This window comes from Crotalus tigris, unplaced genomic scaffold (assembly GCF_016545835.1).
Source record: "Crotalus tigris isolate CLP2741 ecotype Arizona unplaced genomic scaffold, ASM1654583v1 scf7180000018268.1906537, whole genome shotgun sequence".
Lineage (NCBI taxonomy): Eukaryota > Metazoa > Chordata > Lepidosauria > Squamata > Viperidae > Crotalus > Crotalus tigris.
In genome coordinates this window covers 346,227-373,672 of record NW_024096914.1, presented here as the reverse complement: position 1 = coordinate 373,672, position 27,446 = coordinate 346,227, and the positions used below count along the sequence as shown (strand labels likewise).

Below are 27,446 nucleotides of genomic sequence, written 5' to 3'. Positions count from 1 at the left end.
TTTAAAAATAACGACAAAAGTCTATGTAGTGTATGTCGTTATAATAGTAAAGAATTACAATTCTATGTAATGCAATTAAAAAAAAACAATGTTTAGCCATTGGAAGGCTTGAAGCGTGCGGTGTCAGCTTTCCGGGTTCGTCTCTCTGCTGCCTGCCTGCTGGCTTTCCTGTCTTTCCCTCGGTGTTCGCCATCCCCATGAAATGGGGGGGGGGGGGCTAGTATTCCTGCTGGGTCGGAGAGAGGCCCAATCCGCCCTGAGAGGGGGGGGGCCTTGGGGGCGGGAAAGGAAGGAGCTGCTCTCCCTTCCCGCTGTAGCCCAGTCCCGGATCAGGCACGGACTCCGGGGGCATCCCTCGTGGCAGGCGGCGAAGAAGAGGCTTCGTGGCCGCTGCGCTTCGCCCCTCCTGCCATGAAGCCCTGGCTCTTGCTCAGCCTTCTGCTCCTACAGCAAACGCTTCAGAGCGGTAAGTCCCGCTCTCCTCCGGTTTGCAGATTCGGCTCTTCCTTTCCTGCGGGCGGCATCTTCTAAAATAAATAAATAAATAAATCTCTCGCTTCCCCTTCTTTCTCCACGCTTGGGAATAAATTTGACGGGCGGGGGGGAGGCAAGGGTGATTTCTACCGTGGCAAAGAGAGCGAAGGGCAGCCGTGGCTCTCTTGGCCACAGACCCCCTTCCTGAAAGGGGGCCTGAATTGCTCCTTGCCTATAAGTAATGGAGCCGGATGACTGCAACCTCCGCCCCATTAAAGAATTTAAGGACTTGGAAACTTTTCATTGATGTAGTTGAAAACAGACTGTGCAGCAATCCTACCTCTCGCTTTAAAACTGTATCTAGCGCTGTGTTCTGTATCGTTTTATAGCCCCTCCTTATAGCTGGAAAGGGCTGCAGCTTACAAATAAACTCAGACAAGATAGCCCCTCTCCTCAGGTAACAACAAAAAGGAAAAAGTGATGAAGAAGGAAGAAAATTTCAAGGAAACTGAGGCATGAAAAACAGCCTGCTAAGAGTTAAATAGCAAATCTCAGAAAATCTGTCTGACATCTGAGATTTTTGGGAATTGAGAGGTGGTTCCTGTGAAAATAAAATTATTCTAATTATTCAGGTTTGATATCCACAAGTTTTAGTTGTGTAGAATTCTAATTCTAAACCAAATATCTATAATCTCAGTGGAGTATTTTTGCTATAATTTCATATTCAAGGGGAGAAAATATTTTTATGTTGTTACTTTTCCTTTAGGGGTAAATGTTCATATGCATGAGCTTAATTGAAATCAATGCAGCACTAAAAATTGCCTGTCTCTGAATGTCCTGGTTGATGTGGCAGACTTAAATGTTATTAACAATAAGCTGCTTGCAGTTTAGGCCCATATAAACACAGATTGGATGCAAATTTTAAATCAGATTTTTTTTCTTCCGTTCAGTGTACCCATAGGAAAAATATAACAGAAACATTCCTATTAATATTGTACTGCATCATCTTTTCTCCTCTCTTTGTAATAGCTGTTGGTCAACCTGCAAAGAGCAAACGTCCAAAGGAACATGGAGAGAACAGGATTAAGCTGAGCAACAAAAAAGTCAAAACCAGAACTCCCAAATTAAAAGAAAGAAATTCCACAGAGCCTTCCCCAAAGGCCAGCTCCATAATGACACGAGTGATGGAGAAGGGCCACTTCCAGAAACCCACGGCTACATTAAACCTTTCAGCAGGTCAAAGTATAGAGCTTCGGTGTAAAGGGAATAGAATTGGATGGAGCTACCCTCCTTATCTTGACACCTTTAAAGACACCAGGCTTAGGTAAGGCTTGCCAGGTGAAAGAGGATGAAATGGCCCTGAGGCTTCATTGAAATTCTTTCTGAACAAAGTAGGTAAATGTGGATGGTCTTGTTCAGGTAAAACACATGAGACAGATAGAACATCTGCTTGGTTTAGGAGAGAGCATTTCCCACATATAGTTAGATGCAGCCCTCTTCCAGTGGCCATGGTAGCCAAGGATTGTGGGAATTATAATCCAATACATCTGGAAGGCATCTGGTGGGAAAGGCTTCCAAAGTCTTTCACCTAAAGCAATGAGACACCCTTGTGTTCTTTCTTGCAGATATTTCATTACCCAAATTAGGTAATGACTAGTGACTAGCATGGATGATGTTATCTAGTTTGGGTAATGAAACATCTGCAAGAAAACAATCCAGCTCAGAGAGCACCAAGGACACCTCATTTCAACTCTGAGCTACAAATATTCTCCTTTATTAGTACCTAAATCAACATTTGGGCTGAACGGTACATAATTTCACCATTCTTCTGGCTTCCTCTTGTTTCCAGCAATCTCAGATAAAAGTTAGAAATTTACAATTTATTTCCTAGTGGGCATGATTGCACCATAAGCCTCAAGGTGCATCACAAATATCAATATTACAGAGCAGCCATGAGCAGAAAAAAACTAATGTTTTAGTACAGGAAAACACAATTTCTCACTCGAGTGGCAATACCAGGCTCTAGCAGTATGAAGGCTTCATCCCATTAGGGGAAAGATGTTTTCTCAATCATCCAGGTCATTGTTGTCCCAAAGGTGCTTTTCCAAAAGACAACCGTGTTTTCTTACTTTTTTCTTTGAAAAATGTTTGGATTCTTATCCAAGAAGCTTCTTCAGTTCTAACTGATTGGTGGAGAATGGAATGAGGGGTTCCACACTCATTTACACTCTGATTTGGGTGACTCTGAGGATATAGATAAACTTTCAACCCTCAAGAGTGTTAACAACCATGTGACTGCAAAGAATATAAATCCTTTCTTTCCACACCAGTCAGAACTGGAGAAGTTTCTTGGATGAGAAGCAAAATGTTTTCAATGAAAAAACCAAGAAAGTCCAGTTGTCTTTTGGAAAAACCACCTTTGGGACAAATGTACTGTATTCTTGAAAGTATCTGCAAAGTTAAGGCACCCATTTTGCCCGAGAGCCTAGCCAGCCCTCCAAATGGAAAGAATGGCTATCAGGTTTTGGCCCCACCCTGTCTGGATGGATGCTGGCAGGCCCCAGTTGGCCAAGGAGCCGCTTTTTCAATTCTTGTTCTAAGATCTGAAGCCAACTGCTGTTATTTCAACTGGAAGTGTTCTTTACATGAGTGCTTTGTAAAGGATGTCAGTGCTAGGATTGCTTTTACTTTTTAATGCTGTGATCTAGAACTATGGGGAAAAATTAAACATAGGCTTTAACTATATCATCATATATGTTTAAAATTAGTATTTTTAGAAAACAATGACAGCAATAGATTATTTATTTAATTTATATCCCGCTTTTATTATTTTTACAAATAGCTCAAGGTAGCGAACATACAGCACACTTTCCTTCTCCTATTTATCACACAAAAACCATTCTGTGAGAGAAAGACTAGCCCAAGGTAGCCTATCTGGCTTTCCTGGATAAGACAGTACTACAACTCACAGTGTCCCACTTTATAGCCTGGTGCCTTAACCGCTAAACCAAACTGGGTCTCTTTTAGTGGTCACTGAGGATGAGTCCAACAAGACCATAGACAGAAATTTTTCAGTGAGACAACCTGTTATAGTATTCCTCATCGTCTTTTCTTTGAAGCTAAATTAGTCAGAAAGCAGATCTAAAATAAATTACTCTCTTGCAAACTCATTGACAGGTGGAAGTCCTTGTAATATTTTTTCTCCCTATTCAATCAAATCTTATTCTCCTACTATTTTCTTTATTAATTCAAGTTGTTGCTCCAATATATTTGATTTGCAAACATTTATACTGACGTACTCATTCGTTTCATCCCCATGACATCTAGAAACTTTGGGTATAGGAAGTAAACAAGTCTTTAATCAGTAAAATTATGGCTGAAGACAACAGTACATAATGGACTCTTCTTTCTTTGTGAAATATTTGTATTTTTTATTATTTTTATAAATAATTCAAGGCAGCAAACATACCTAATATTCCTTCCTCCTATTTACACGACAACAACCCAGTAAGATGGGCTGAGAGATAGAGATTGGCTGAAGGTCATCCAGCCAGCTTTGTGACTAAAACAATCCAGGAAACTCCCTGCCTCTTGGTTTCTAGTCTGGTGTCTTAACCACTAGACCAAATTGGCTATAGTCACCAGAGGGAAAGATGACCCTAAATGAAAGTACAATAATTATCTTGACTAAAGCTCATATATTTAGGGCAAAGGTTTGCAAGCTTTAATGAAGCTTGGAGCAACAATTTGAGTTAATAAAAAAAATACTAGGAGAATAAGACATGATTGAGTGAGGAAAAGAAAGATTACAAGAACATTCACCTATCAATGAATATTAACTACTTTTGTACCATGAAATTGGATTTATCTACAAGATATAAATCAAAGTAGTTTTCTGTTAAAAATGCTTACATGGCAGAAGCCAACTAGTCAAATAAAACATTAATATTTCAGTCTGACCATTATTTATGTAGTATGAAATGACCTGAAAAATATATCAACTTGAGTTGTTTTTTTCAATATAGTGTGATTTGGGGACTGAGTAGAGTTCTTCCCTAATACAGCTTTAGTCTTTGCATTGTTGCTCTTTCCTAAACCATACTAATTATTATTAATCTGTTGTATATCACCTAGAGCAGTGATGGCAAACCTTTTAGAGACCGAGTGCCCAAACTGCAACCCAAAACCCACTTATGTATCGTTGGGTGCCAGGCGGGTGTGGCCCATTGGATGGGCGTGGCCCATTGGGTGGGTGTGGCTGCAGTCATAATGGCAGACTGGGTGGGATTAAAAAGTTTAATCAATCAATTCCAACTTTGTGAGATCTTTTTTTTCTCCGCGAGAAATTGAAATTGATTGATTGAACTTTTTTTTTTTTTTGCACACGGTGGCAGAGGCCTAAAGCGAAAAGATTTTATAAAACCCAACTGAAGGCCTAGGACTGGGATGACGGCACGCATGCCCACAGAGAGGGCTCTGTGTGCCACCTGTGGCATGCGTGCCATAGGTTCACCACCATGGACCTAAAGTATGGGGGTTGAGTCAGGTTACAAAAACTGTAAAATAAATAAATAAAACATAAATAAATGCCTGTGTATATTTTAAATGGGAGGTAAAAAAAAAATAGCTCTTCAAATGTTACTAAATTACCATTCCCAGAAACATTACTCTTGGAATGTTTGCTGTCTGCTGAGAATTATACTTCAGTCTTAAGGGAGATACATGCTGATGTGAGCTTTCATGGCCAGTATTTGTTGGGCAGTGTTGAGCTTCAGCGTTTAGTAATTGCAGGGTATACAATAATTTTCTGATGTTTCCCCTGCAACTGTGACTGGCATCTTCTGAACCATAATGGCTAGCAGACCATTTGCCTCTAAAAATTCTGGCCACTGTCAGAAAATCTGTTGTCTATCTACACCATGGTTCTCAAGCCCTGAAGCTCACCTTTGTTCAAGGAACTGTTGGTTTCCCATCTCTTTTGTGGGGAAACTATATAAACATGACTCAGAACATGTAGCCCTTTTCAAAAATGTTGTACTAATAATATGTAGACATTCATCCTATCAAAACCAAAAAAATCATTAATATTTCTGAATAGATCTCCAAAGGGATTTATGGTTTATTTTGCTGTTAACTGAGCTATAGCATAATGGGTCACTAGATGGCAGATTTCACCTATAATACTAATCAAATCTGCCTTTAACTGGAGGGAATGAACCTGAAACAGCTTTCCTACTTGATGCCTACTTGCAGTGGTGGGATTTAACCAGTTCGCACCACTTCGGCAGAACCAGTAGCTAATTTTTTTGTTGCCCAGGCCCAGAATGGACTTCCAGAAGCAGCATCCACAAATAGAACCAGTTGTTCACATATTTTAATCCCACCACTGCTTACTTGGTGATGGAACTGCCAGAACTTCCAGTGAAGGATCATATGGTCTAGTGATTCTCAAAGTGACTATTATTCTAGGAAGGATTTAAACACAAATCCAGTGAACATTAGCCAAGATTATCTGCAATTGAAAGGAATGGAATTACATTTGTCTGTCTTGGGTGTAAATCTTGGAGATTTAATAGGAATTCATTTTAATTAATTTCTTCTGGAATATGCCTATTAACATTGCATTGTTCTAGGCAATGCCTGTACCTTTATCAGTTCCTGAAAAGTTTTCATCTTAGTAGACATTGATTTTGTATTTATGCAAAGGGCTCATGGCATCAGTTTCATGCACTAGACAAAAAGGATTGGAACTTGTCAGGACAATAGAAAAAGGGAACAAATGGTACAACAAAACTGAATTTCTTGCATTTGTCATTTTTACAAGGGGATCTGAAAATAAATGTTGAAGTACAATTCTCATTGGCTTTGCTAAAATGTTGCTGATGGAAACTGAAATCCATCCATATATGGACAGCCATGTATAAAAGCATTTGAAATGAATGTTGGTTTCAACTGTCTATGATAACATCAAATACTTTGTAACTACAGCTCGATGAAGATATACATTGAGCTATCAGTGTCTCTCTCTCCTGGAGAACAAATTGCAATCCCCGGAGACACCTATTTTTTTTTATTTCATATACCTGCCCAATTTCATCTTTTCACCAAAATAGATTGAAAGGATATTGTAATATGGCAAGTAAACTCTTTCAGTTTAAAGAGGCCTACTCAGGCTAATGTTTTTACATTTTATATGTATTTTACATGTATTTACATTTTTCGGAAGATTATGAGAATGCTAGTAACATATCTGTATCAGATGCCAAAAAGTGAATTTAATTTAATTTTCAGTACATAGTTTGTAAAAGAATAAGAGGAGTCCATGTACATGTTGAAAAATTAGATTCTTTACTAAGAAATTAATAATGATTGCAATTTGACTTATATGCAGGAACAGACATTGTAGTAAATTCATTAATGCTGACCTTGTCTCAGTTTAGCCATATTTAAAAGATTCTGCTAACACATGGAATCAAAATTCCTCAGGCACAATTGAATCTCTATAATGTAGATTTGTGTACTGACTATCACCCATGTGTCCTGCAAATATGCACCCATTAACTTCCATTAAATTATTTACTGCTTCGCTTGTTCCACAGTTTTATGTCTGTCTTTTGGCTGCCTTTGCAGAATTCACTCCAATTTTCCAGAAGTTGTGAATAGGTACTTAGAAAAATGTCCTTTTTACTACCTTTGCTTGATGTCATCTACTTTTTCTTTCATGAAGGTACAAATTGTCTGATAGCTTCTACCAATTCAGTCATTCAGATAGTTGCAGACTATTTTTCTACAATACTATTTAAAATCAATTATTGTTATTTTGGTAGATCTGTAGCACTACAGATGGGAATGTGGGAATGTATCATTCCTGTTTATACTGAAAGTCTGGTACCCAAAGAAAATTGTGAAAACACAATGTCAAATGGTTTTCCTGCCAATTTTTGTTTCACTTTTAAATGTGGCATCTCATTTATAGAAGTGGTTTAAAGTTACAGAACGAAAATCAAAATAATCAAAGAAGGCAAGAAAGGAACCTAAGATCAGCACCAGAAGCTGAAATAGTCCTTTGTCTCTGTTTTTGTTAGCATCAAACAACATGAGAGGTACAGTCGGCTGATCCTGGAAAATGCCACTGCAGCAGACACCGGTGAATATAAGTGCTGGCTCCTGCTATGCAAAGGCTACAATTGTAAGAAGGATGAGTCAAAAACAGGTTCAACGTACATATTTTTTGCAGGTAATAAACTAAGTAATGCTTACCAAAGAAACCAGGATTATTTCTGTTTTTCCTCTCAAAAACTCATCTATCCAGTTCTAGAGATTTGATCTACAGACTGTCAAAACTGTAACTGCAGCTTGCTATCTTGGGTACACTCAATTAGCATATTGCATGGATAGAAATGATGGAAATGCAACTCTGAATTTACCAGTTTATGATATACAATATATGCTTTCTGATTTCCAACAATAACAGCATAAAAATGTTCTTTTCTTCCCTTTACCAAATTATACTGCTGAAAAAAAGGCTGAGTCAGAGGAGTGGGGCTTTAGACAGAAAGATTCTGAATTTCATTTTTTTTATGATTAAAAAACATTTCTGGTCCCATTTTTTTGTTACTGCTTTGGATTTTGTACTAGGCTGTGGTTGTGGACCTAAAACCAAAATAAAGCAGACCCCAGAAATCCAAAGTCTGCCTACATTGTTTTAGAGGAAGAGAGAGAGTGTGTGTGGGAAGGGAGGGAGGGAGGGAAGGAGAGAGAGAGAGAGAGAGAGAGAGAAGAACCTTGTCTATTCAAGTAAATAACCATTTGATTAGTCCAAACATATATCTTTCAACATTTCTTCAAAAAGATTTGGCCAACTTCAGTCAGTTAATCTCTTCATTATAATACTGGTAGAACCTCTGGGAAGTAATATAAACCAATTTTAAATTTCATTTCATTCCTTAAATATTTGATACATTAAACAGAACGAGTAGCAAATGTTCATCAAATGTTCATTGTTTGCTTTTTCCAAACAGACCTGCTTTCCCCCAATACATTACACAAGGTTTTTGAAATTAGGCTGTTTTAAAAACCTCTGATAGGGAAGCTGCAGTTCTGAGCAGACCATGTGGAATAAAGGACTCACATTGGGGTTATAACTATAATTTTCAAGGCATCAGTAAAGCCTATTTTTTTCAGCACTATTGCGTTACCTTTCTTTTAGATCAACAAACTTGAAGAACTGATGTCCCATACGTTAATAAACCTATTGTAGGTTAGTATAGTCTTGCATGTGTTTGTGCATGCACATCCCCCCCAACCCCCCCACCCTCCACCCCTACACAGCCCTTCCCTCTTAACATTGCAAAACAGGATTTGTCAAGGACCAGACAGGACATAAATACATAACTGGCAGGCTGTTGTTGCAAGCAGGTCAAGCCTGAAAGTTGCCTTTGAATTTGAAAGTACAGTAGTACACTTATGTCCCTGAGATATAATAGGCATTTTGCCCATGACTGGTAGCTAAATTAGAAATGCTACTGTTTAGGATAACTTTGAAAAAAATCAATGTATCCTCAGGCCTTGAATTAAGGTAGGTGGGGAACCCTTTAAAGATTTTCTATGTCACTTGAATTTTTTTTTCAGAATTTTCTCCTTAATACTAGGTTGGATTTCTGTTTGTTAAGCTTTCATCTGTTACTTCTTGTCTTGCTGTGAGGTACTTTGGCGAATAGGTTGACCCTTCCTCTCTATGATAGCCCCTCAAATATTGGAAGACTGCTATCATTTCATCCCAGCCCTCCTCTTTGTTAGACTATTCCCAGTTCCTGTAACTATTCATTGTACAATTTAGCCTCATTGTACAATTTAGCCTAATCATCTTTGTTGCTCTTCTCTGCACTATTTCTAGAGTCTCAATATCTTTTTTGTACTGTGGTGACCAAATCTGAATGCAGTATTCCAAGTGTGGTCTTACCAGTGCAGCATAAAATTAAGGAGAAATTTCCTGTCACTGCTTCACATGATCTTGATATAATCTTTCTGTTGATGCAGCCTAGGACTGCATTGGCCATTTTTGCAGTTGTGGCACACGGCTGGCTAATATTTAAGTGACTGTTCACTAGGATTCCTAGATCCCTCTTACAGATACTGCTGTTGAGTTGGGTACTACCTATTTTATACCCGTGCATTTGGTTTTTCTTGCCTAAGTGTGACGACGATGACATCTGTTCAGTCAAGTCTGATTCTTGGCAATTCTATAGGCCAGGTCTCTCCACATCTTCTCATCTTGCACTATTTCTTTGAGTTTTACTATGCTCTGGTTTCCTTTTACCGCTAACTCTTAATTGCTTGCTTCAGTGAATTCCAAAGTAAATGAGATGTCTGGTATTATGCGCTCCAATATTTGCTTGGACACGTCTTCTTGTGACATGTCTGATGTTATGCACTCCAATACTTGCTTGTTAATTACTTTTGCTGTCCAAGGAATATGCAGGAACCTTCTCCAGCATATTCCAACACATCTCAGATTTATTTATTTATTTATTTATGAGACTTATATACCGCTTTAAGTGCAAGCACTCTCTAAGCGGTGTACACCAGTAAGCAATGTATATATATATATTTACATTGCCCCCAACAATCTGGGTCCTCATTTTACCTACCCCGGAAGGATGGAAGGCTGAGTCACCTTGAGCCGGTGAGATTTGAACCGCTGACCTGCTGAACACAGTCAGCTAAAGTGGCCTGCAGTACTGCACTCTAACTGCTGCGCCACCTTGGCTCAGAAATGAGTCAATTTTCTTCCTGTCTTGCTTTTTTTAACTTTTACAACTATAGGTAGCTATTGGGAACACAATAGAGCAAACTAACCTACATTTGGTTGTCAGGCTGATGTCCTTGCTTTTCCACGTTTGGCTGATGTTCATCATTGCTATGCGACCCAGTGCAGTCCAACATTTTACTTCTGTGCTGCATTCACCGATTTGAGCTATCTGCAATCCTAAGAAAGTGAATTTTTCTAAGCATTCTATCTCTTCACCACTATATAGTTACCGGTCCATGGCCTGGGGGTTGGGAACCCCTGTTCTAAAGTGTTGACTAATCTTTCCAGCTTGGTGTTATCTTCAAATCTGATGCGTTCCCTTCTATGCTTTCATCTAAAATGTTTAAGAAGATGTTGAGTACTGGGCCTAAGATAGCACTTTCAGGTACCTACTGCATGCTTCCTTCCATGCCAATGTAGTTCCATTGAAGACTACACATTGAATGCAATTGGTCAGCCAGCCAGCCAGCCAGTTACAAGTCTATCCACATTTTTCTATCTTACCAAGAAGTAAGCTGTGGTCTACTTTGTCAAATGCCTTACTAAAGTCCAGGTATAATATGTCCACAACATTTTGCTGGTCCACTATTTTAGTCACTTTTTCAAAGAATGCAATGTTTGCCTGGCATGATCTGTTTCTGACAAATCCATGTTGGTTTCTAGTAATAGTTTTGCCTGTTTCTAGGTGTTCACAGATCCTTTGCTTAATTATCTTTTCCAGAGTCTTTTAAGATATTGATGTCAAGCTGATTGGTCTATAGTTTCTTGGGTCCATTGTTTCCCCATTTTTGAAGACGGGAAACACATCACCTCTTTTCTAGTCTTTTGATAGCTCTCCAGTGCTCCAGGATTTTTATAAAATATTTTTTATTAATTTTTTATAAAATAAGTTAGAAGCCCCCCAACAATATTTGGATGGATGGATGGTGGATGATGGATGGATGGATGGAAAAATTATCTGTCGTTCTGTCCACCTCCATCAAAATAATGTCTCATACTGTTCCCTTTTAACGAAAGTGACTATGAGAATAGAATAGAACTGGAAGGAACCTTGGAGGTCTTCTAGTCCAGTCTCCTGCTCAAGCAGGAAGACCTATACCATCTCAGACAAGTGACTGTCTAGCCTTTTCTTAAAAATCTCCAGTGATGGAGTGCCCACCATTTCTGGAGGCAAGCTGTTCCACTGGTTAATTGTCCTCACTGTCAGGAAGTTTCTCCTTAATTCCAAGTTTCCAACCAATGTTTCTTATCCTTCCCTCTGGTGTTTTGGAGAATAGTTTGACTCCCTCTTCTTTGTGGCAGCCCCTCAAATACTGGAATCTGCTATCATGTCTCCCCTATTTCGTTTTTTCTTTAGACTAGCCAACCCAAGTCCTGCAGCCATTCTTCGTATGTTTTAGTCTCCAAGCCTTTCATCATCTGCTCTTCTCTGAATTTTTTTCCAAACGCTCAACATCTTTTTTGTGATATGACGACCAAAATTGGCTGCAGTATTCCAGTTGTGGTCTTACTAGGGTTTTATAAAGTGGTACTAATACTTCATGTGATCTTGATTCTATGCCTCTGTTTTTACAACCCAGGATTGTATTAGCTTTTTTGGCTGCTGCTGTACATTGATGGCTCATAGTCAAGTGATTGTCCACTAGGGCTCCAAGGGCTCCCACAGTTACCAGGTCTCGCCCAATCTGTACTTGTACCTTTGATTTTTCCTGCCTAAATGTAAAACTTTGCTTTTCTCCAAATTGAAACTCATTTTGTTAGATAGGGCCCATTGTTCAAGCTTGTCAAGATCTTTTTGGAGCCTGAGCTTGTCTTCTGAGGTGTTGGCTACTCCTGCCAGTTTGGTGTCATCTGCAAATTTGATAAGTTTCCCTTCAATTCCCTCATCTAAGCCATTGATGAAAATATTGAAGAGTACTGGGCCTAAGACGGAACCTTGTGGTACCCACTGCTTACTTCTCTCCATGTAGATGTAGTGCCATTGAGGACTGCTTGTTGAGTACAGTTTGCCAGCCAGCTACAGATCCATCTGGTGGTGATGTTGTCTATTCCATCTTTTTCTAGCTTACCAAGGTCTACTTTATCAAATGTCTTACTGAAATCTAAATATACTACGTCCACAGCATTTCGCTGGTCTACTAGTTTAGTCACTTTATCAAAGAATGAAATAAGATTGGTTTGGTATGATCTGTTTTTAACAAACCTGTGCTAGCTACTAGTTATAACTTCGTTTGCTTTTAGTTGTTTGCAGATCTGTTTTTTATTATCTTTTCTAGGATCTTCCCAGGTATTGATGTTAAATCGATTGGTCTGTAGTTTCCTGGGTCTGTTTTTTTCCCTTTCTTGAAAATGGGAACCACATCAGCCCATCAATACATTAATACTATTAAACATTACTAGATGTTTATTGTTAATAAAATCCAGAATTGTGCAGTAATTATTTTCTTATGGAGAAATTTGAGCTGACGTCATATCTATCTATCTATCTATCTATCTATCTATCTATCTATCTATCTATCTATCTATCTTTCTATCTATCCATCCATCCATATCTATCTGTCTGTCTGTCTATCTATCTATCTATCCATATCTATCTATCTGTCTATCTGTCTATCTATATATCCATCCATCCATCCATCCATCCATCCATCCATCCATCCATCCATCCATCTATCTATCTATCTATCTATCTATCTATCTATCTATCTAATCTCTTATCTATCTGTCTATCTGTCTGTCTTCCGTATCTATCTATCTATCATCCATCCATCCATCCATCAATCCACCCCTCCATTTACACTCATACACACACAGACACACACAGACACACGCACACACACATACCTTGAATTGCTTCTTTATACAGATAAAGAAGAATTCTTTGTTCCTGCTCCCAGCTATTTTGAAGTGGTGTACCTCAACCCAGATAAACCTGCTGTGATTCCCTGCCGAATCACCAACCCATCAGCAAAAGTAACTCTTCACCAAGAGTTTCCAGCAGAAGAAATCAAAGTGGATGGAACCAACATTATCTATGATGCCAAGAAGGGGTTCATCTACCAACATCCAACCTCTGATCAGAAAGGAATAGTTTACTGCAGAGCTGAATCATGGGGGACACTTCAGATTTCTATTAAATACCAATTGCTTTATGTTGAAGGTAAGTTAATTCCAAGAAACTTGGTATGCAGTAGAATACTTTTGATGTTATTCAGTTGAAGCAGTAAGAAGTCACACCTTGGTTATGTTTTCTTGATGGAGCCACAAGGAATTAAAATGATGGAATTACTGTATATCATGCAGATGGGTAGATTGTTTTTGATAGCTTCTCTGAGTTCCTATTTTAATTTCCTTGTGGAAAACACAAGAAATCACACAAATGTCAAATTTTGGAGATCTGCCACCAAATAGCAGTGTAAGTTTTAGATTCCAAGGTATAAAGGCAATATGGGGATTACATACAGTAGGAGGAATATCTGTCTATTACAAACCATGACAGAGTTTTGCACATCTAACTTATATTAAAATAGCTCTTGTAGAATAGCAGGAAGAGAACTATGTTAGATTATGATACCAAATAAAAATCAGGAGTCCTCGATAGCACCTTTTCCAACTAACAAAATTTAAATCTTTGAATGAAATTTGTTAGTCAAAAAAGTGATAAGAACCAGACCTGTCGTTTTTTGAGCTCATCAGCCAAAAAAGCAAAATCCTTTCTTTTTCTAAGAATTTTTGAAGGTATTTCTTTTAAAATTATAACATCTTGAGTTGCAATTTGAAATATCTGCTTATAAAAAGCCTGTAAAATTTCATTACGAAGTGATCTCCTAGAAAAATAAATAACTACGTCTCGTGGCAAATTCTTCTGCCTCGCAACCCTTGAATTAACCCTAAAAACTTTTTCCGTCTCTCTCAGTATTTCTTCAGGCTCAGCCCCCAAAATGAAAGCTATATCTTTTACCACCACTTGTCTCAAATCTTCTTGTGTGTTTTCCTTCATTCCCCTTATTCTTAAAGCAAATTCCATGTCTCTATGTTGTAACATAGTAATTTCATCCTGTGTTATTTCCACCTTATTTTCTACTTTATCAATTCGATCTTCCAGTTTTTCAAAATTTTCCACAACATCAATACGATCATCCAGACAATCTATATGACCAACAAACTTTTGAAACACAGACGCAATGTCCTTTCTCAGTCCCCTAATTTTATTTTCAAGAAATTCCTCCATCTCTTTTTTAATCTGTCGTGCCTTATTTCCCAAGGCATCCTGTAAATCTTTAAGTATACATGCTGGTAACGATGGAGAAGGTGGTGGTAACTTAAACTTAACCTGCTGAGCTGTCTACATTACCGGGAAGATCGAGGCTTTAGAAACAATAGAAGCTCCGAGACACTTTGAAGCCATTTTATTTTTAAGACCACTTGTTAAAAAGTCTGCTAAAATCTTATAAAATCAACAAATACCAAAAAAAGGGGAGGAAAAAAGACAAAAGCCCCCTTAAAAGAAAAAAGAAAATTCTTGCATTTTATATAAATACAAAATCTGTTACATTGTTTCAAAAAGAAGTTCCAGTCCTTTCACTCAAAGAATCAACATCTCAGCGCCATTTTTCATCACTCTTAATTGAAAAAAAAAGAAAAGATAAATTCTTTTCCAGAGTTAAAGTCTCAGAATAATTACCATTTTAATCTCTCCTGGTCAGCTCTGTCTGCTTTAAATTTTACTCACAAATTCATTTTAAGCGCAGATGTGGAAGCAGCGTCTAGCTTTGCCCTGGATAAAAATCAGGGCAAAGGCATCCTGGAATGTGGAGGACACCTCAGACTCCATGGGAGCTCTCACCCTCCGACCATCAAAAAGAAAGCTTTAGGGTCTCGGGGAGCTCTGCCACTATCTGAGGAAAGCTCACCTCCTTCCCTTCACCTGGGGAGAGAGGTTCCAAGCCGCGAGACAGCTGTTGCTCGCTGTCTCAGCTGGCTTTGACACATTCCAGGGTGGACGGCTGAAAAAAGCCGCCATTGGCGCGGCCGTCGCCACCGGAAGTCCTAGTGATAAAAATTAGGCTCATTGAGTTATGCCCTCAAGAAGTAATTTTATGGTCTCTTGAAAATTAAGCTTTGTTACTACATAAGCATTTATAGTTCATAATTCACCTCATCAGATCCAGTAATGTGATCTTGAGAAATGAGCATGATATATAAGGGTTGTGCAAAGCTTCTAGTAGAAAACACATTCATGTAAATGAAGCACTTGTTGAAATTTAGAGAAGCCACCCTCGGAAGAGTTATGTGCCTACTCTGAAGTCTGTTCACTCACCAGGCTTCTGTTTTTTATGAATAGCACACTTCTGATGTAACAATCCTTAAAGCAGTCATTTTTGGAAAATGCTTTGCATAGGTTTGTTATTTATAATATAGAGGTATTCTTTAGGGGAGGAAAAGGGATATGATGGAAAATTGGACAGTCAGAGTAAATAATGACTATGTATTTAAAAAAAAAGTGCCAGGCACAGAATTACTATGTGCTTATACAATAAAGGCACAGTTTATTGCCTAAGTACCCAAAGTAATATAGATCAGAAGAGGTATTCCTCCATTTATGACAGCAGTTGGGACCAGAATTGACATCACTAAACAACATGGTCATAAAGATTGATGTCATGGGATGGCGTCACTTAGTAATGGTAGTTCTGGAAGTCCTGGTTGCTATCTTTAAGTAAGAACCATGCTTGTCTTTAAGCAAGAAACTTAAATGACCACCACTCCCCAATTCCTCTCAACCTTCCCACTTTGTGGGAAACCAGCAGGGAACATCAGAAATCATGATTGCATAATTGCAGAGATAATGTGTGGGCCAGAACTCAAAGCACCGGTCATAAGTCCTCCTTGTTCAGTGTTGTTGCAACTTTGAAAGGTCACTGAATGAATGGGTGTAACTCCGGGACTGCCTGTATAACCAGTCCTGGAAGAAGGATTATTAAAATAGAAAATTGAACAATTCAAGCATGAGAAATTCCACAACTGTTTACTAGATTGGTGAACCAACAGCTACCCTTTCAAATTCTAATAATCTTTTTTTGCACAAGGTAGGAGTGTAATAATTGAAAGTACATTATTGTTGTTCCATTCTTGTCTTGTGAAACCTAATTTTTAATCTATGTGAATATAATGGGGCCACCTTCAAAGCAACCTCACTTTTCTTCTTTTCTTTTTATCTTTTCTTTTGCTTTGAATTAGTTCCTTACGGACCTCCTTCAACTACAATCAAAGCATCATCTAATAAATTACAGGGTGGGGGTGATGTTAATGTTTTGTGCACAGTTTTGGGGCAGCCAGATATAGAAGTGGAATTTAATTGGATATATCCAGGGCAACAAGTATGTACCATAGATTTTGTTTCCTTTGCTTATTTCTTAAAGTCTAAACTGGAACATTAAATGTGTATTACTATGTGGAAGAGTGGATTTTAGATAATTGTGGAACAAAGCAATTAGCTACAGAAATATATTCAATTGCTAGAAGAGATTTCAGTATAAGTTAAATATTAACCTATGTTTCCATTACTCTTAGCGTAGAAAGATTATTAGATAGATTATTTAGTACAAGATGATAAACAAATTGGCTATCCCTGTTTTAGAGGGAAAAAATGTTAGAAAAGGGCACGGATAGGCAGCAAGATTGCAACTATGTTACAGAATTGGCAGTCAAAATTAGATTATGCAAAATTAGATTATGCAAGTGTTTTATAACTAAGAAGTCTTGCTAGAAATTATCTTTGAAATTCCCCAACGATCAGTTTCTTACAGAAAAAGGTTTCTTTGCCAATAAAAAAGATAAAATATTGCATGTTTATTGTGGAATCCTTGGTGCTCTCTGAACTTGATTGCTTTGTTGCAGTTATTTCATCAGTTTGTAGCATTGATGATATTATCTAGTTGGGTAATGACATGCCTGCAAGAAAACAACCAAGCCCAGAAAGCACCAAGGATTCCCTCAGTTCAATATATGAGTTACGTACAGTATATTCTTTTCTATGTATTTTTTATTGGTTAAGTAATTTTTTTTGCATGTTATTACTGATTAAGTGATGCTGTTTTAAGGCAGTTGTGATGAAAATGAACTGATCACACCAGTGGTGGGATTCAAATATGTGAACAACCGGTTCTCTGTGTGGATGCTGCTTCCAGAAGTCCATTCTGGGCCTGGGCAACAAAAAATTAACTACCGGTTCTGCCGAAGTGGTGTGAACCGGCTGAATCCCACCACTAGATCACACTAGAAAACAGGAGACTATGAGTTCAAGTACTGCCTTAGCCATGAAAGACAGTTGGGTTCCTTCTCTCAGCCCAAACCATCTCTCAGGATTATGGTTGTGGTAAAAATAGGAGGAAGGAGCTATGTTGGATAAATTCTCTATTTTGAGTTATTTCTAAAAATAATAAAGGCAGGATACAAAAAAATACTGAGGCTGTAATGTTAACACAACTAATTGGTCTGCATATCAAATCATCATGTAAAGAATTGAGAACTTTGGTAAGAATGGGAGATCATTTCCAGTCATTGCATTCTATAAAATGCATGGGGATTTTTCATTGGTGATTGATTTTGGATCTAAACTTATTAATGAAGCTTGAAATACACAAGCTTAGCTAAAGTCTAATTTAAGTAACCAAATCCAACAAAAGCACTATAAGGCCTTGTAGCCACTTAAAAGAGATCTGTGATGGCATAAGTCAGTGGTTCTCAACCTTTTTAATGCCGCGATCCCCAACCGGTCGTAAGAGAGTCTATTCTATTGGCTTTCAAAAGCCAATAGAATAAAAGGGAGTAGCATAACTAAGGAAAAGGGGAAAAAATGGCAGACTGCGTTGTTTGGCGACCCCTGTGAAATGGTCGTTCGACCCCAAATGGAGTCGTGACTCACAGGTTGAGAACTGCTGGCATAAGTGGTTGTATGGGTGTTGGGCAATGTGGGAAAAAGGAACAGTCACAATCCCATCCTTTCTACTTTCAGTCTTTGTCTGAAGGGAAATGTACACTTGCATACATAGCTTGCTGTATTAATTCTCAGGTCATTCACACTGGCTGTCTCATTCAATAACCATTCAGAGTTATGATAGGGTTGAAAACAATAACTTTATAATCTGCCTGCATTTGCAAACTTTGAAGCGCCCTTCACATGATTGTCATTACAGTCAGTATGCACTGTCCTGTGCCTGATCAGTGATTTCTCCCCCTCCCACTTACAGAGTGAAGAGATTAGAGAGGAAGGGATTACAAAAGAGCAAGAGTTACACAATGGCAAAAACGTATTGAAAGAAATGTGATGACATCAACTCCAAGTGTTCTACACAAATAGCCCAGTGTATTCACCATTGTGTGATTGACTACTCCAATCTCTCCACTCTGTGAGGAGGTGGTGGGGAGGAAAAAAAACAGGCCAGCCACAGGAGAGATTACCTACAGAGATTGGTTGGCTTTTTTTTTTTTTTTAAGCCTCGCACATATTTAAGTAATCTCTCTATTCTGCATGAGGGTGGGAAGAAAAAAAAACAATCTCTGTAGGAAACCTCTCCTATGACTGACCCACTTCCTTCTCCTCTTACAGAATAGAGAGATTGGAGATGAAAGGATTACAAAGGAGTAAGCAGGCACAAAAAGGGGAATAAACTTGGCTGTTTGCATAGTAGGTTTGAGGCTGCTGGTGCCATCACATTACTTTTGATGTGTATTCCCCACTGTGTGCCTGTTTACTCTCTTGTAATCCGTTCCTCTCCAATAAATGTAAATACATTAATTTCCTTCTTTCTTGCTAATTATCCCAGCACAGAGTGAGCATTCCAAAGGGCAATAGGGGCAGTAGGGGGAGGGAAGACCAAGCATTGTTAAAAGGCAAACAAAGGCGTGAAACTGATTAGTCTTGCCAGTTACAGGCAACCACTGTGAGCTTGCTATCCCAGCACCAATGTGAGCATTCCAAAGAACAGGAAAGTGGGGGAAAGGAAAGCACAGTCACGGACATTTGATTTCCATTTAGCCGTCACTTTAATGACAGAGCTGCTGGTCCCAGTTGTGATGCAAGCAAGGAAGTACAACTCCTCTTTAGACTTCCTGCCTAAATGTGTGAAGTCTACAAAGAAGAAATGATAGAATGATTATTATAATCTAATTTCTTATTCCTTACATAAAGCATGCTGCTGGGCTTATAAATATTTATGGTAAATCATGTAAATTCAAGAGATGCAAACTTTAATACTGAGACATCAGTCTTAAATAGTGTCATATATTTATTCCAAATATGAAGCCTAATATGAATTATTTAAAAAACAAATAAAACATAAATAAATACAAAGGCATTTGTCAAAGCATCTGCCTTAGCTTGCCTCTTTTATTGGTTATAATTCAGATTAAAACTACAATGCATGTTTTAGGTTAGTAGAAAATAAAGTTTGCAAATGAAAAGAGGTGGGTATTTTTTTTTTTTTTGCAGAATTCTACACCATGTAATGCGTTGTCTTTATCTTTTCAGTATAAAAGACCAGTAAATATCCAAGACTCTTGGAGGTTGATTGATAGAGGAGTTGGTCATACTACAAGAATCTCTGAGAGCATTATTACTGTTGAAGATCTGGAAACCATTGATGCTGGATACTATGTATGCATTGCTCAGAATCTTCGAGGACAAACCACAGTAGCTACTCAGGTTGAACTAATCTGAGGTTTCCAGGCAGATGGAACAAGAAATAGACTGACTAGTTCCTGACTAGCTTTAAAACTGGAACAGGAAATACATTGGACCAAAATCATAATATATTGAATTTCAATGAATTAAAACTGAGCATAAAAGAGACTGGCAACCAGCATAGTACAAGCATTTCAAAACTTTGCTGCAAGAAGGAAATGTATGGTTCAGAATTTGCTTCTATTGTTAATTCCTTAGGTTGCCCTAGAGATGCCATCATTGGGCATCAGCCTTTGCATAGCTCTTGCCGTTATTTTCACTATAGAAATGCTGGTCAACTTTACAGAGCGTGATGTAAAGGTTTACATAATATCTCTACAAAGCACTAAACCTAAGAGAATAATTTCATATTTGTGTGTATTTGTGTCTGCGTATGAATGATACATATTCAACCTTTTTCTCCAACAGTAATTTGGAGAGATTAATTTTTACATGATAATGTAGTATGAGTATGCAATATTTTAGTTCTGTTCCTTATGCTTGCTTGCAGGAAAAGCAAGCAAGTAACACACTTGTAAGGTTTATTGACCAAGAACATGTTTCTTAATAGTTTATTTCCTTATCAAAATATCTATTATGTATCCATTGCCACCCATTCCCAAGCAGAATTTGTTCTTACCTAAAATTGCTTTTATATTTTATTTGAAGCCATAGCATATATGAATTTTAACATATCTTGATGGATGGACTGTAGGTAGCAGCATTTCAACTGATGGTGGTGTCTTTAAAAAAACAATTGCATATTAAATAAACTCTTTTTCAAGTTTTAGAGTAGTTGGTGTTTACAGTGTCAAGGTTCCGCTAAACAAGACCAAACAAATCAGAATTCCAAGGCTTGAAACTTCCTCAAAGAACATGTTTATTGGTTACATAGTGTCAGCAAGGTCAGAAGTGAAACCAAGTCTGAAATTCCCTGCAAAATGAAACAATATTACAAAGTTCAACTTCCCACCCCAATACCATGCAATCAGCTATGTTCCCCAGTAGAATAGCTTGGCAGGCTTTCTAACCAAAAGCTCAGATCCCCACCTAACTGACAGAAATGACCTTGGTTCCCACGAGACAAAAAAATGTTTAGACTAGTAAAAATCCCCTGCATCCCCTCCCATTATTGTGCAACCTAGAATGAGCAAAAGGGCTGCAGCCAGGTTTGTTGTAGAATTGACAGATTATGATGTAATCAGACGTTCTTGCTGAAATTATTGTGATTGTTGTGATATAGCATTTAACTCTTCAGTTCCTTCCTTGAAGATAGTGTGCTGTTTTTAGATCTTTTTCTGAATTCTATAAAAAATTCAACTGTGTTGGATTTAATCAGACACAGAGATGCAGATGTGCTTACAATCAAATAATTTTGCTCTAATCTTTGTAGAAGATAAATGATGCCGCTTTATAAGTCTGTAAGAAGCAAGCCTTATTTTTTTCTGTCAAATATGTAATAGACTGCAATGTAAGAGAATTTGTTTAAATCCTTTATCACAGTTCAACAATCTAATGGAACAGATACTGTCAAAGCTCTAACCACAAATTGCATTATTTACTTTCTGCTCAGAGTTGTTTTGCCAACTTTAGATTGATGCATCCTTCTCCCAAACGATGTCAATGATATGCCCCCTTTTACAATTCTTGTCAATTAATATTTCTGGTATTTGGGGCCATTAAGGCCCAGTTGGTTTGGGGGAGCTCTATAGCTCCTTATAGTGAGGAGCAGGTCAATTCCAGGTAGGTTTCACTTTGCAACCATTTGCAGTTACGACGGTGATTGAAAAGTAACTTTATAGCAATTCTTGCATTCATGACCTTAACAGATCTGAAAGCAAAAGAAAGCTGAAGTAAGATTTTAAGTACAATTGTGGTTTCACTTAGTCACCACTTTGCTTAACAACTGCATTACTGGTCCCAATTGTGGTTGCTAGACAAGGTTTGTCTGTCTTTGCTTTTGTAAAAAAAAAAAGACAGCTTCTTCAAACTGAGCTCAAATGCTGGTGATCTCTTGGGCACATCTAGCCCAAGAGATCACCAGCACCAGCATTTGGGCGGCGGTGGCCTCCAGGCACAACGAGGCGGCCGAGGCGGCGGACAAAAAAGTCGAGGCCGAGGAGGCCGGGGCGGCGAGCTGGTGATCTCTTGGGCACATCTAGCCCAAGAGATCACCAGCCCGCCGCCCCGGCCTCCTCCTCGGCCTCCTCCTCGACTTTTTCATCCGCCGCCTTGGCCGCCTCATTGTGCCTGGAGGCCGCCGCCGCCTCGTCCCCGCCGCCCGGCATGTCCCACGTCCCATGTGGCGGCGACCCACGACCCGACTTTCTGCCACTGGAGAGTGCCGGCCTGCCCCACCAGCAGCCGCAGCCTCCCCCGCGGTGGCAGGCCTCGCCGCAGCCGCCCGCCTGGGCAATCCGGCCCGGCGCTCAGCTGACCCTCGCTGCCCCGCGCGCGGCTTTTCCTTTTTCTCCGCCATCATCGCCGCCGCCGCCTCATCGTTTTCCTCGGGCTCCGCGGCGGGGCCTTCTCTGGTGACCTGGGCTCCCCACGTGACTTCGCCTGCTGCCCCGGCGGCAACCGTCGCCGCCGCCGTTGCGGTGATGGCCAGCACCTTCAGCTTCAATTGTACGCTGTTGCTGGGTCCCGCCGGGGAAAGCAGTGGGCCAGCGTTGGGGAACGGGCCCTTGGGGAGGCTGTCGAGCAGGCTGGAGGAGCCGGCCTACACTGGCACCCCGTAGAAGAAGACGAATTACAGTCCCGCTGTGGCTAGGTTGACTTTACACAATTGTTGGATGTCCGGAGAAGCCATTGATGAGCTGCACGAGAGGTACTTGGAGAAGTTGACCCAGCTCTTTGAGGAGCATAAGGCCAAGTACGGGCTGCCCCAAGACAAGTACCTAATGATCACCTAGCCGGCCACATTGGACCAGCCTGGGACACAGAGGGGCAATATTTTTTAGAGAATGTTTGTTGTGGGTATGTGTATGTATGTAGATGAATGGTGGCCCTGTTATGTATAAATTTTATTATTGTATTTTGGACGTATGAATGTGAATATTTTTATGTATATAAATTGAGTGTGAATGTGTACTGAGTGTTTGGGGTATGAGAATGGTGGAATCGGGGGCGGAGCCTTGTACCCCCTCTGCTGAGTGCAATAGCAAAAGTAGGGGGGGCAGGACTTACCCTTGGGCTTGGTCTGTATGGAAAGCTAGTCCGGTCAGGAAGGGAGAAGGCTGGTGAGGGTGGGGGTACTCCGGGGAGGGGAGAAGGTCGGAGCATCCCGGTTATGACGGGGATGGGCAGATATGGCGGGAGCCGAGGGGCAGGCCATCTTTGGGGAACGAGGACTCGCTATATTAGAGCGATTCCTTGTTCCGGCCCCTCAAAAGGCTCATCCTGTAGTACTGGTGACAGGGGAGTACAGGGCCCTAGTTGTAGGCTGCTGTTGCTTAATGCCAGGTCCGTTGTCAACAAAGCCCCCCTTGTCCGTGATTTAATATTGGACAGCGGGGCGGACCTGGCATGTATAACCAAAACCTGGCTGGACCCTGAGGGGGGTGTTTCCCTCTCGGAGATGTGCCCGGACGGGTTTGTGGTGCTTCATCAGCCTCGACATCAGGGCAGGAGTGGGGGAGTGGCAGTCATCGCTCGCAAGTCCTTGAGTCCTCGTGGGATTCCTGTCCTGGAGGTTGTTGGGTGTGAGTCCCTCCTATTGAAGTTGGGTTCACGGGTTCAGTTGGGCTTGCTGCTGACGTACCTACCCAGCTGCGTTGCAACAGCCCTGCCTGCGTTGCTGGAGTCAGTAGCCGGGTTGGCGGTGGAGTTCCCCAGACTTATGGTACTGGGGGACTTTAACCTACCATCACTCGGCGATCGCTCAGAGGCGGCGCAAGAGTTCATGGCTTCCATGGCAACCATGGACCTGACCCAGGTAATTCAGGATCCGACTCATAGGGGTGGACACACACTCGACCTTGTGTTTCTCTCGGGGCAATGGAGACATGATCTGGAATTAAGGGGAATAGAGATCTCGCCCTTGTCATGGACAGATCATTTCCTATTGAGGCTGGACTTCAGAGCATCACTCCCCCATCGCAGGGAGAGGGAGCCGACTAGGTGGTTCCGCCCCAGGCGCCTAATGGACCCAGATCGGTTCCAGGAGGAGCTTGGGGAAATACCTGACTCCCTTGTCCACAACTTGTCCGGGTCCCTGGTTGCGGCCTGGAATGAGGCGGCATCCGGGGCCCTGGATCGAATTGCGCCTTTGCGACCTCTCTGTGGTGGTGGTCCCTGGAGGGCGCCTTGGTTTACTGAGGAGCTCCGGGAGATGAAGCGCCACAAGAGACATCTAGAGCAACGTTGGAGGGCCAGTAACTCTGAATCTGACCGATCACTATTAACAGCCTATCTTAGGACTTATTTAGTGGCGATAAGGGTGGCAAAGTGTGTTCATTTTTCTGCACTTTTTGCGTCCACAGAATCTCGCCCGGCCGCCTTGTTTAGGGTGACCCGCTCCCTTCTTAAAGTGGAGGAGGCAGAGGAAGCCTTGCAGGGGAGAGCTGAGGAGTTTGTTCAGTTTCTTTCAGACAAAATTGCTCAGATTCAGAGAGACCTGGACTCCAATTGGGCAGTGCCAGCCGAGTTGCCGGGGGCTGGTCTTAGTCATGTTATCTGGAGCGAGTTTGAGCCTGTGACCCCTGATGAAGTGGACAAGGCCGTGAGGGCAATGAATGCCGCCACCTGTTTATTGGACCCGTGCCCCTCCTGGCTGGTTTCTGCCAGTAGGGAGGTGACACGAGGCTGGCTCCAGGCGATAATCAACGCCTCCTTGATGGAGGAGTCTTTCCCGCAACCTTTAAAGGAAGCAGTGGTGAGGCCCCTCCTCAAGAAGCCTTCCCTGGACCCAACTGTTTTGAAGAACTTTCGTCCTGTCTCCAACCTCCCCTTTGTGGGGAAGGTTGTAGAGAAGGTGGTGGCATCCCAACTCTTGCGATCCTTGGATGTAACTAATTATCTGGACCCTTTTCAATCTGGTTTCAGGCCTGGCTACAGCACTGAGACTGCTTTGGTCGCACTGACCAATGACCTCTGGCGAGCCCGGGATAGGGGTCATTCCTCTATCCTGGTGCTTCTTGACCTCTCAGCGGCTTTCGATACCATCGACCATGGTATCCTTCTGCGTCGTCTCGGAGAGGTGGGGGTGGGCGGCACCGTATTGCGGTGGTTCTCCTCCTACCTCTCTGACAGGTCGCAGTCGGTGTTGGCGGGTGGACAGAGATCGACCCCTAGGCGCCTCGATCATGGGGTGCCTCAGGGCTCGGTCCTGTCCCCCCTCCTTTTTAACATCTACATGAAACCGCTGGGTGAGATCATTCAGCGACACGGGGTGAGGTATCATCAGTATGCGGATGATACCCAATTATATATCTCCACCCCGTGTCCTTTCAGTGAAGCAGTCGACATGATGTGCCAGTGCCTGGAAGATGTGAGGGTCTGGATGGGGGTGAACAGGCTTAGACTCAACCCTGACAAGACCAAGTGGCTCTGGGTCTTGCCTTCAAACTGGATGGTCCATCATTAGTTCTGGGGGGGAGCAAATTTACCTCCCTCAGTGCAGGCACGCAACTTGGGTGTCCTCCTGGACTCCCAGCTAAATTTGGAACAACATCTATCGGCTGTGGCCAGGGGGACCTTTGCCCAGGTTCGCCTGGTGCACCAGTTGCAGCCTTATTTGGACCGGGAGGCTTTAGTCACGGTCACTCATGCCTTTGTCACCTCAAGACTGGATTACTGTAACGCGCTCTACATGGGGCTACCCTTGAAGAGCGTTCGGAGGCTGCAGTTGGTTCAGAATGCAGCCGCGAGAGTGATTGTAGGCGCGCCAAGGTACGCCCACGTGTCACCTATCCTCCGCGAGCTGCACTGGCTTCCTGTGGGTCTCCGGACGGTTTTTGTTATCACCTTCAAAGCCCTTTATGGCATAGGGCCAGTTTACTTACAGGACCACATACTGCCGCACAGTTCCCAGAGACTGGTGAGGTCCCATAGATTGGGCCTCCTTCAGGTCCCGTCGGCCAGACAATGTCGGCCTTTTCTGTGGTGGCTCCGACCTGGTGGAATCAACTTCCCCCCGAGGTTCGAACTACTCCCACCCTGCCGGCCTTTAAGAAAGCCGTTAAAACTCTCCTGTTCCGGCAGGCCTGGGGCTGATGTCCCCGGGGGGGGGCAGGATATGATCGGACATGCTGTATGATTGTATTATTTTATTGTTTTATTGTTAGATGATTGTTTTAATTTTGTACGCCGCCCTGAGTCCTTTGGGATTGGGCGGCATATAAATAAAATTAAATAAATAAATGAATAAATAAATATGTCATTTTCTTGGCAACAGTTCAGAAGTGAGCTTCCTGATTTTCTAATCTAGTGTACAAGCATGATAAATTTTTTGGTTGGTTTCCCTTTCAAGTACTAGCCAGGGTTGTGGACCCATGCTGATAAATGGAACAGCAGAATGAACCCTGCAAAGTACAGGGCAGTTTTAATGGTGGAATAAACCTGTTTCATTTATGTCCTAAACCAGTGGTTCTCAACCTTTTCTTCACCATGGACCCCCTTTAAAATACCTTTTGTGGCCACGGACCACCAAGACTTAACTCAAGACTTAACATTTCTTTGTGGACCCCCTGTGATGACGTTGTGGCTCCCAGGGGTCTGCTGACCACAGGTTGAAAATCACTGTTCTAAACCATCTCTCCCAAATGCTTTCAACAAGCCTATTTGAGATAGCATAATAGGATATCAAGGCTTTAGGACAAATTGCAGGAAGGACAATTGCTTAGCTGAAAATGTGTTAAGTATCTTCCAAACATATCAGATGCCTGTCTTATGAAACCCGATTTTACATTCATCTTGTTCAACCTGATTTTTTTATGAACAAAAATATAGTTTGATAATACTTCTCACAAGAAATGTTGAAAAAATGCAAATGAATATATTTATGTAACCATTTCTTGCACTCTCTTTTTTGATTAACAATCCACAATAACTACCCAGTGAAATAGGTCCGGTTGAGTGGGAATCACTGATTCAGTCTCCCAGGGAGCTTTTGTGGCTGAGAATAAACTAGCATGTGGGTTCTTCACTCCTAATCCAACACCACTACAAATCACAACACGGCTGCTTGCTACTGAAATTCAACAAAGGAAAGGGAAAGAGGTTCCCAATGTCGTTTTATCTCTTTTATTATCTAAGGAAAATATGAAAAACAATTTAACAATTTTTCTATAGCAAGACAATTTTATCATCTTCAGCTAAGCAATAATCCTTCCTGCAAAGTGTCAAGTAGAATATTCCAACAGCAATGGACAGAACATTGTAGAAGTTCATAAGAATCTTTTAGCATGAAATCCAGCACACATGCTATTATGGGTG

The 27,446-nt window shown here is 41.0% G+C and overlaps 1 protein-coding gene across 1 annotated transcript; it reads left to right on the top strand.

Moving 5' to 3' along the window:
• The first annotated feature begins 289 nt into the window (after positions 1–289).
• PDGFRL (platelet derived growth factor receptor like) lies at positions 290–20,797 on the top strand. The gene is made up of 6 exons (XM_039349395.1): positions 290–466; positions 1,504–1,798; positions 7,560–7,711; positions 13,152–13,445; positions 16,526–16,665; positions 19,818–20,797. The coding sequence occupies exons 1-6, from the start codon at positions 412–414 to the stop codon at positions 20,004–20,006; spliced, it is 1,125 nt and encodes a 374-aa protein (XP_039205329.1). The 5' UTR covers positions 290–411; the 3' UTR covers positions 20,007–20,797.
• The last annotated feature ends 6,649 nt before the right edge of the window (positions 20,798–27,446 follow it).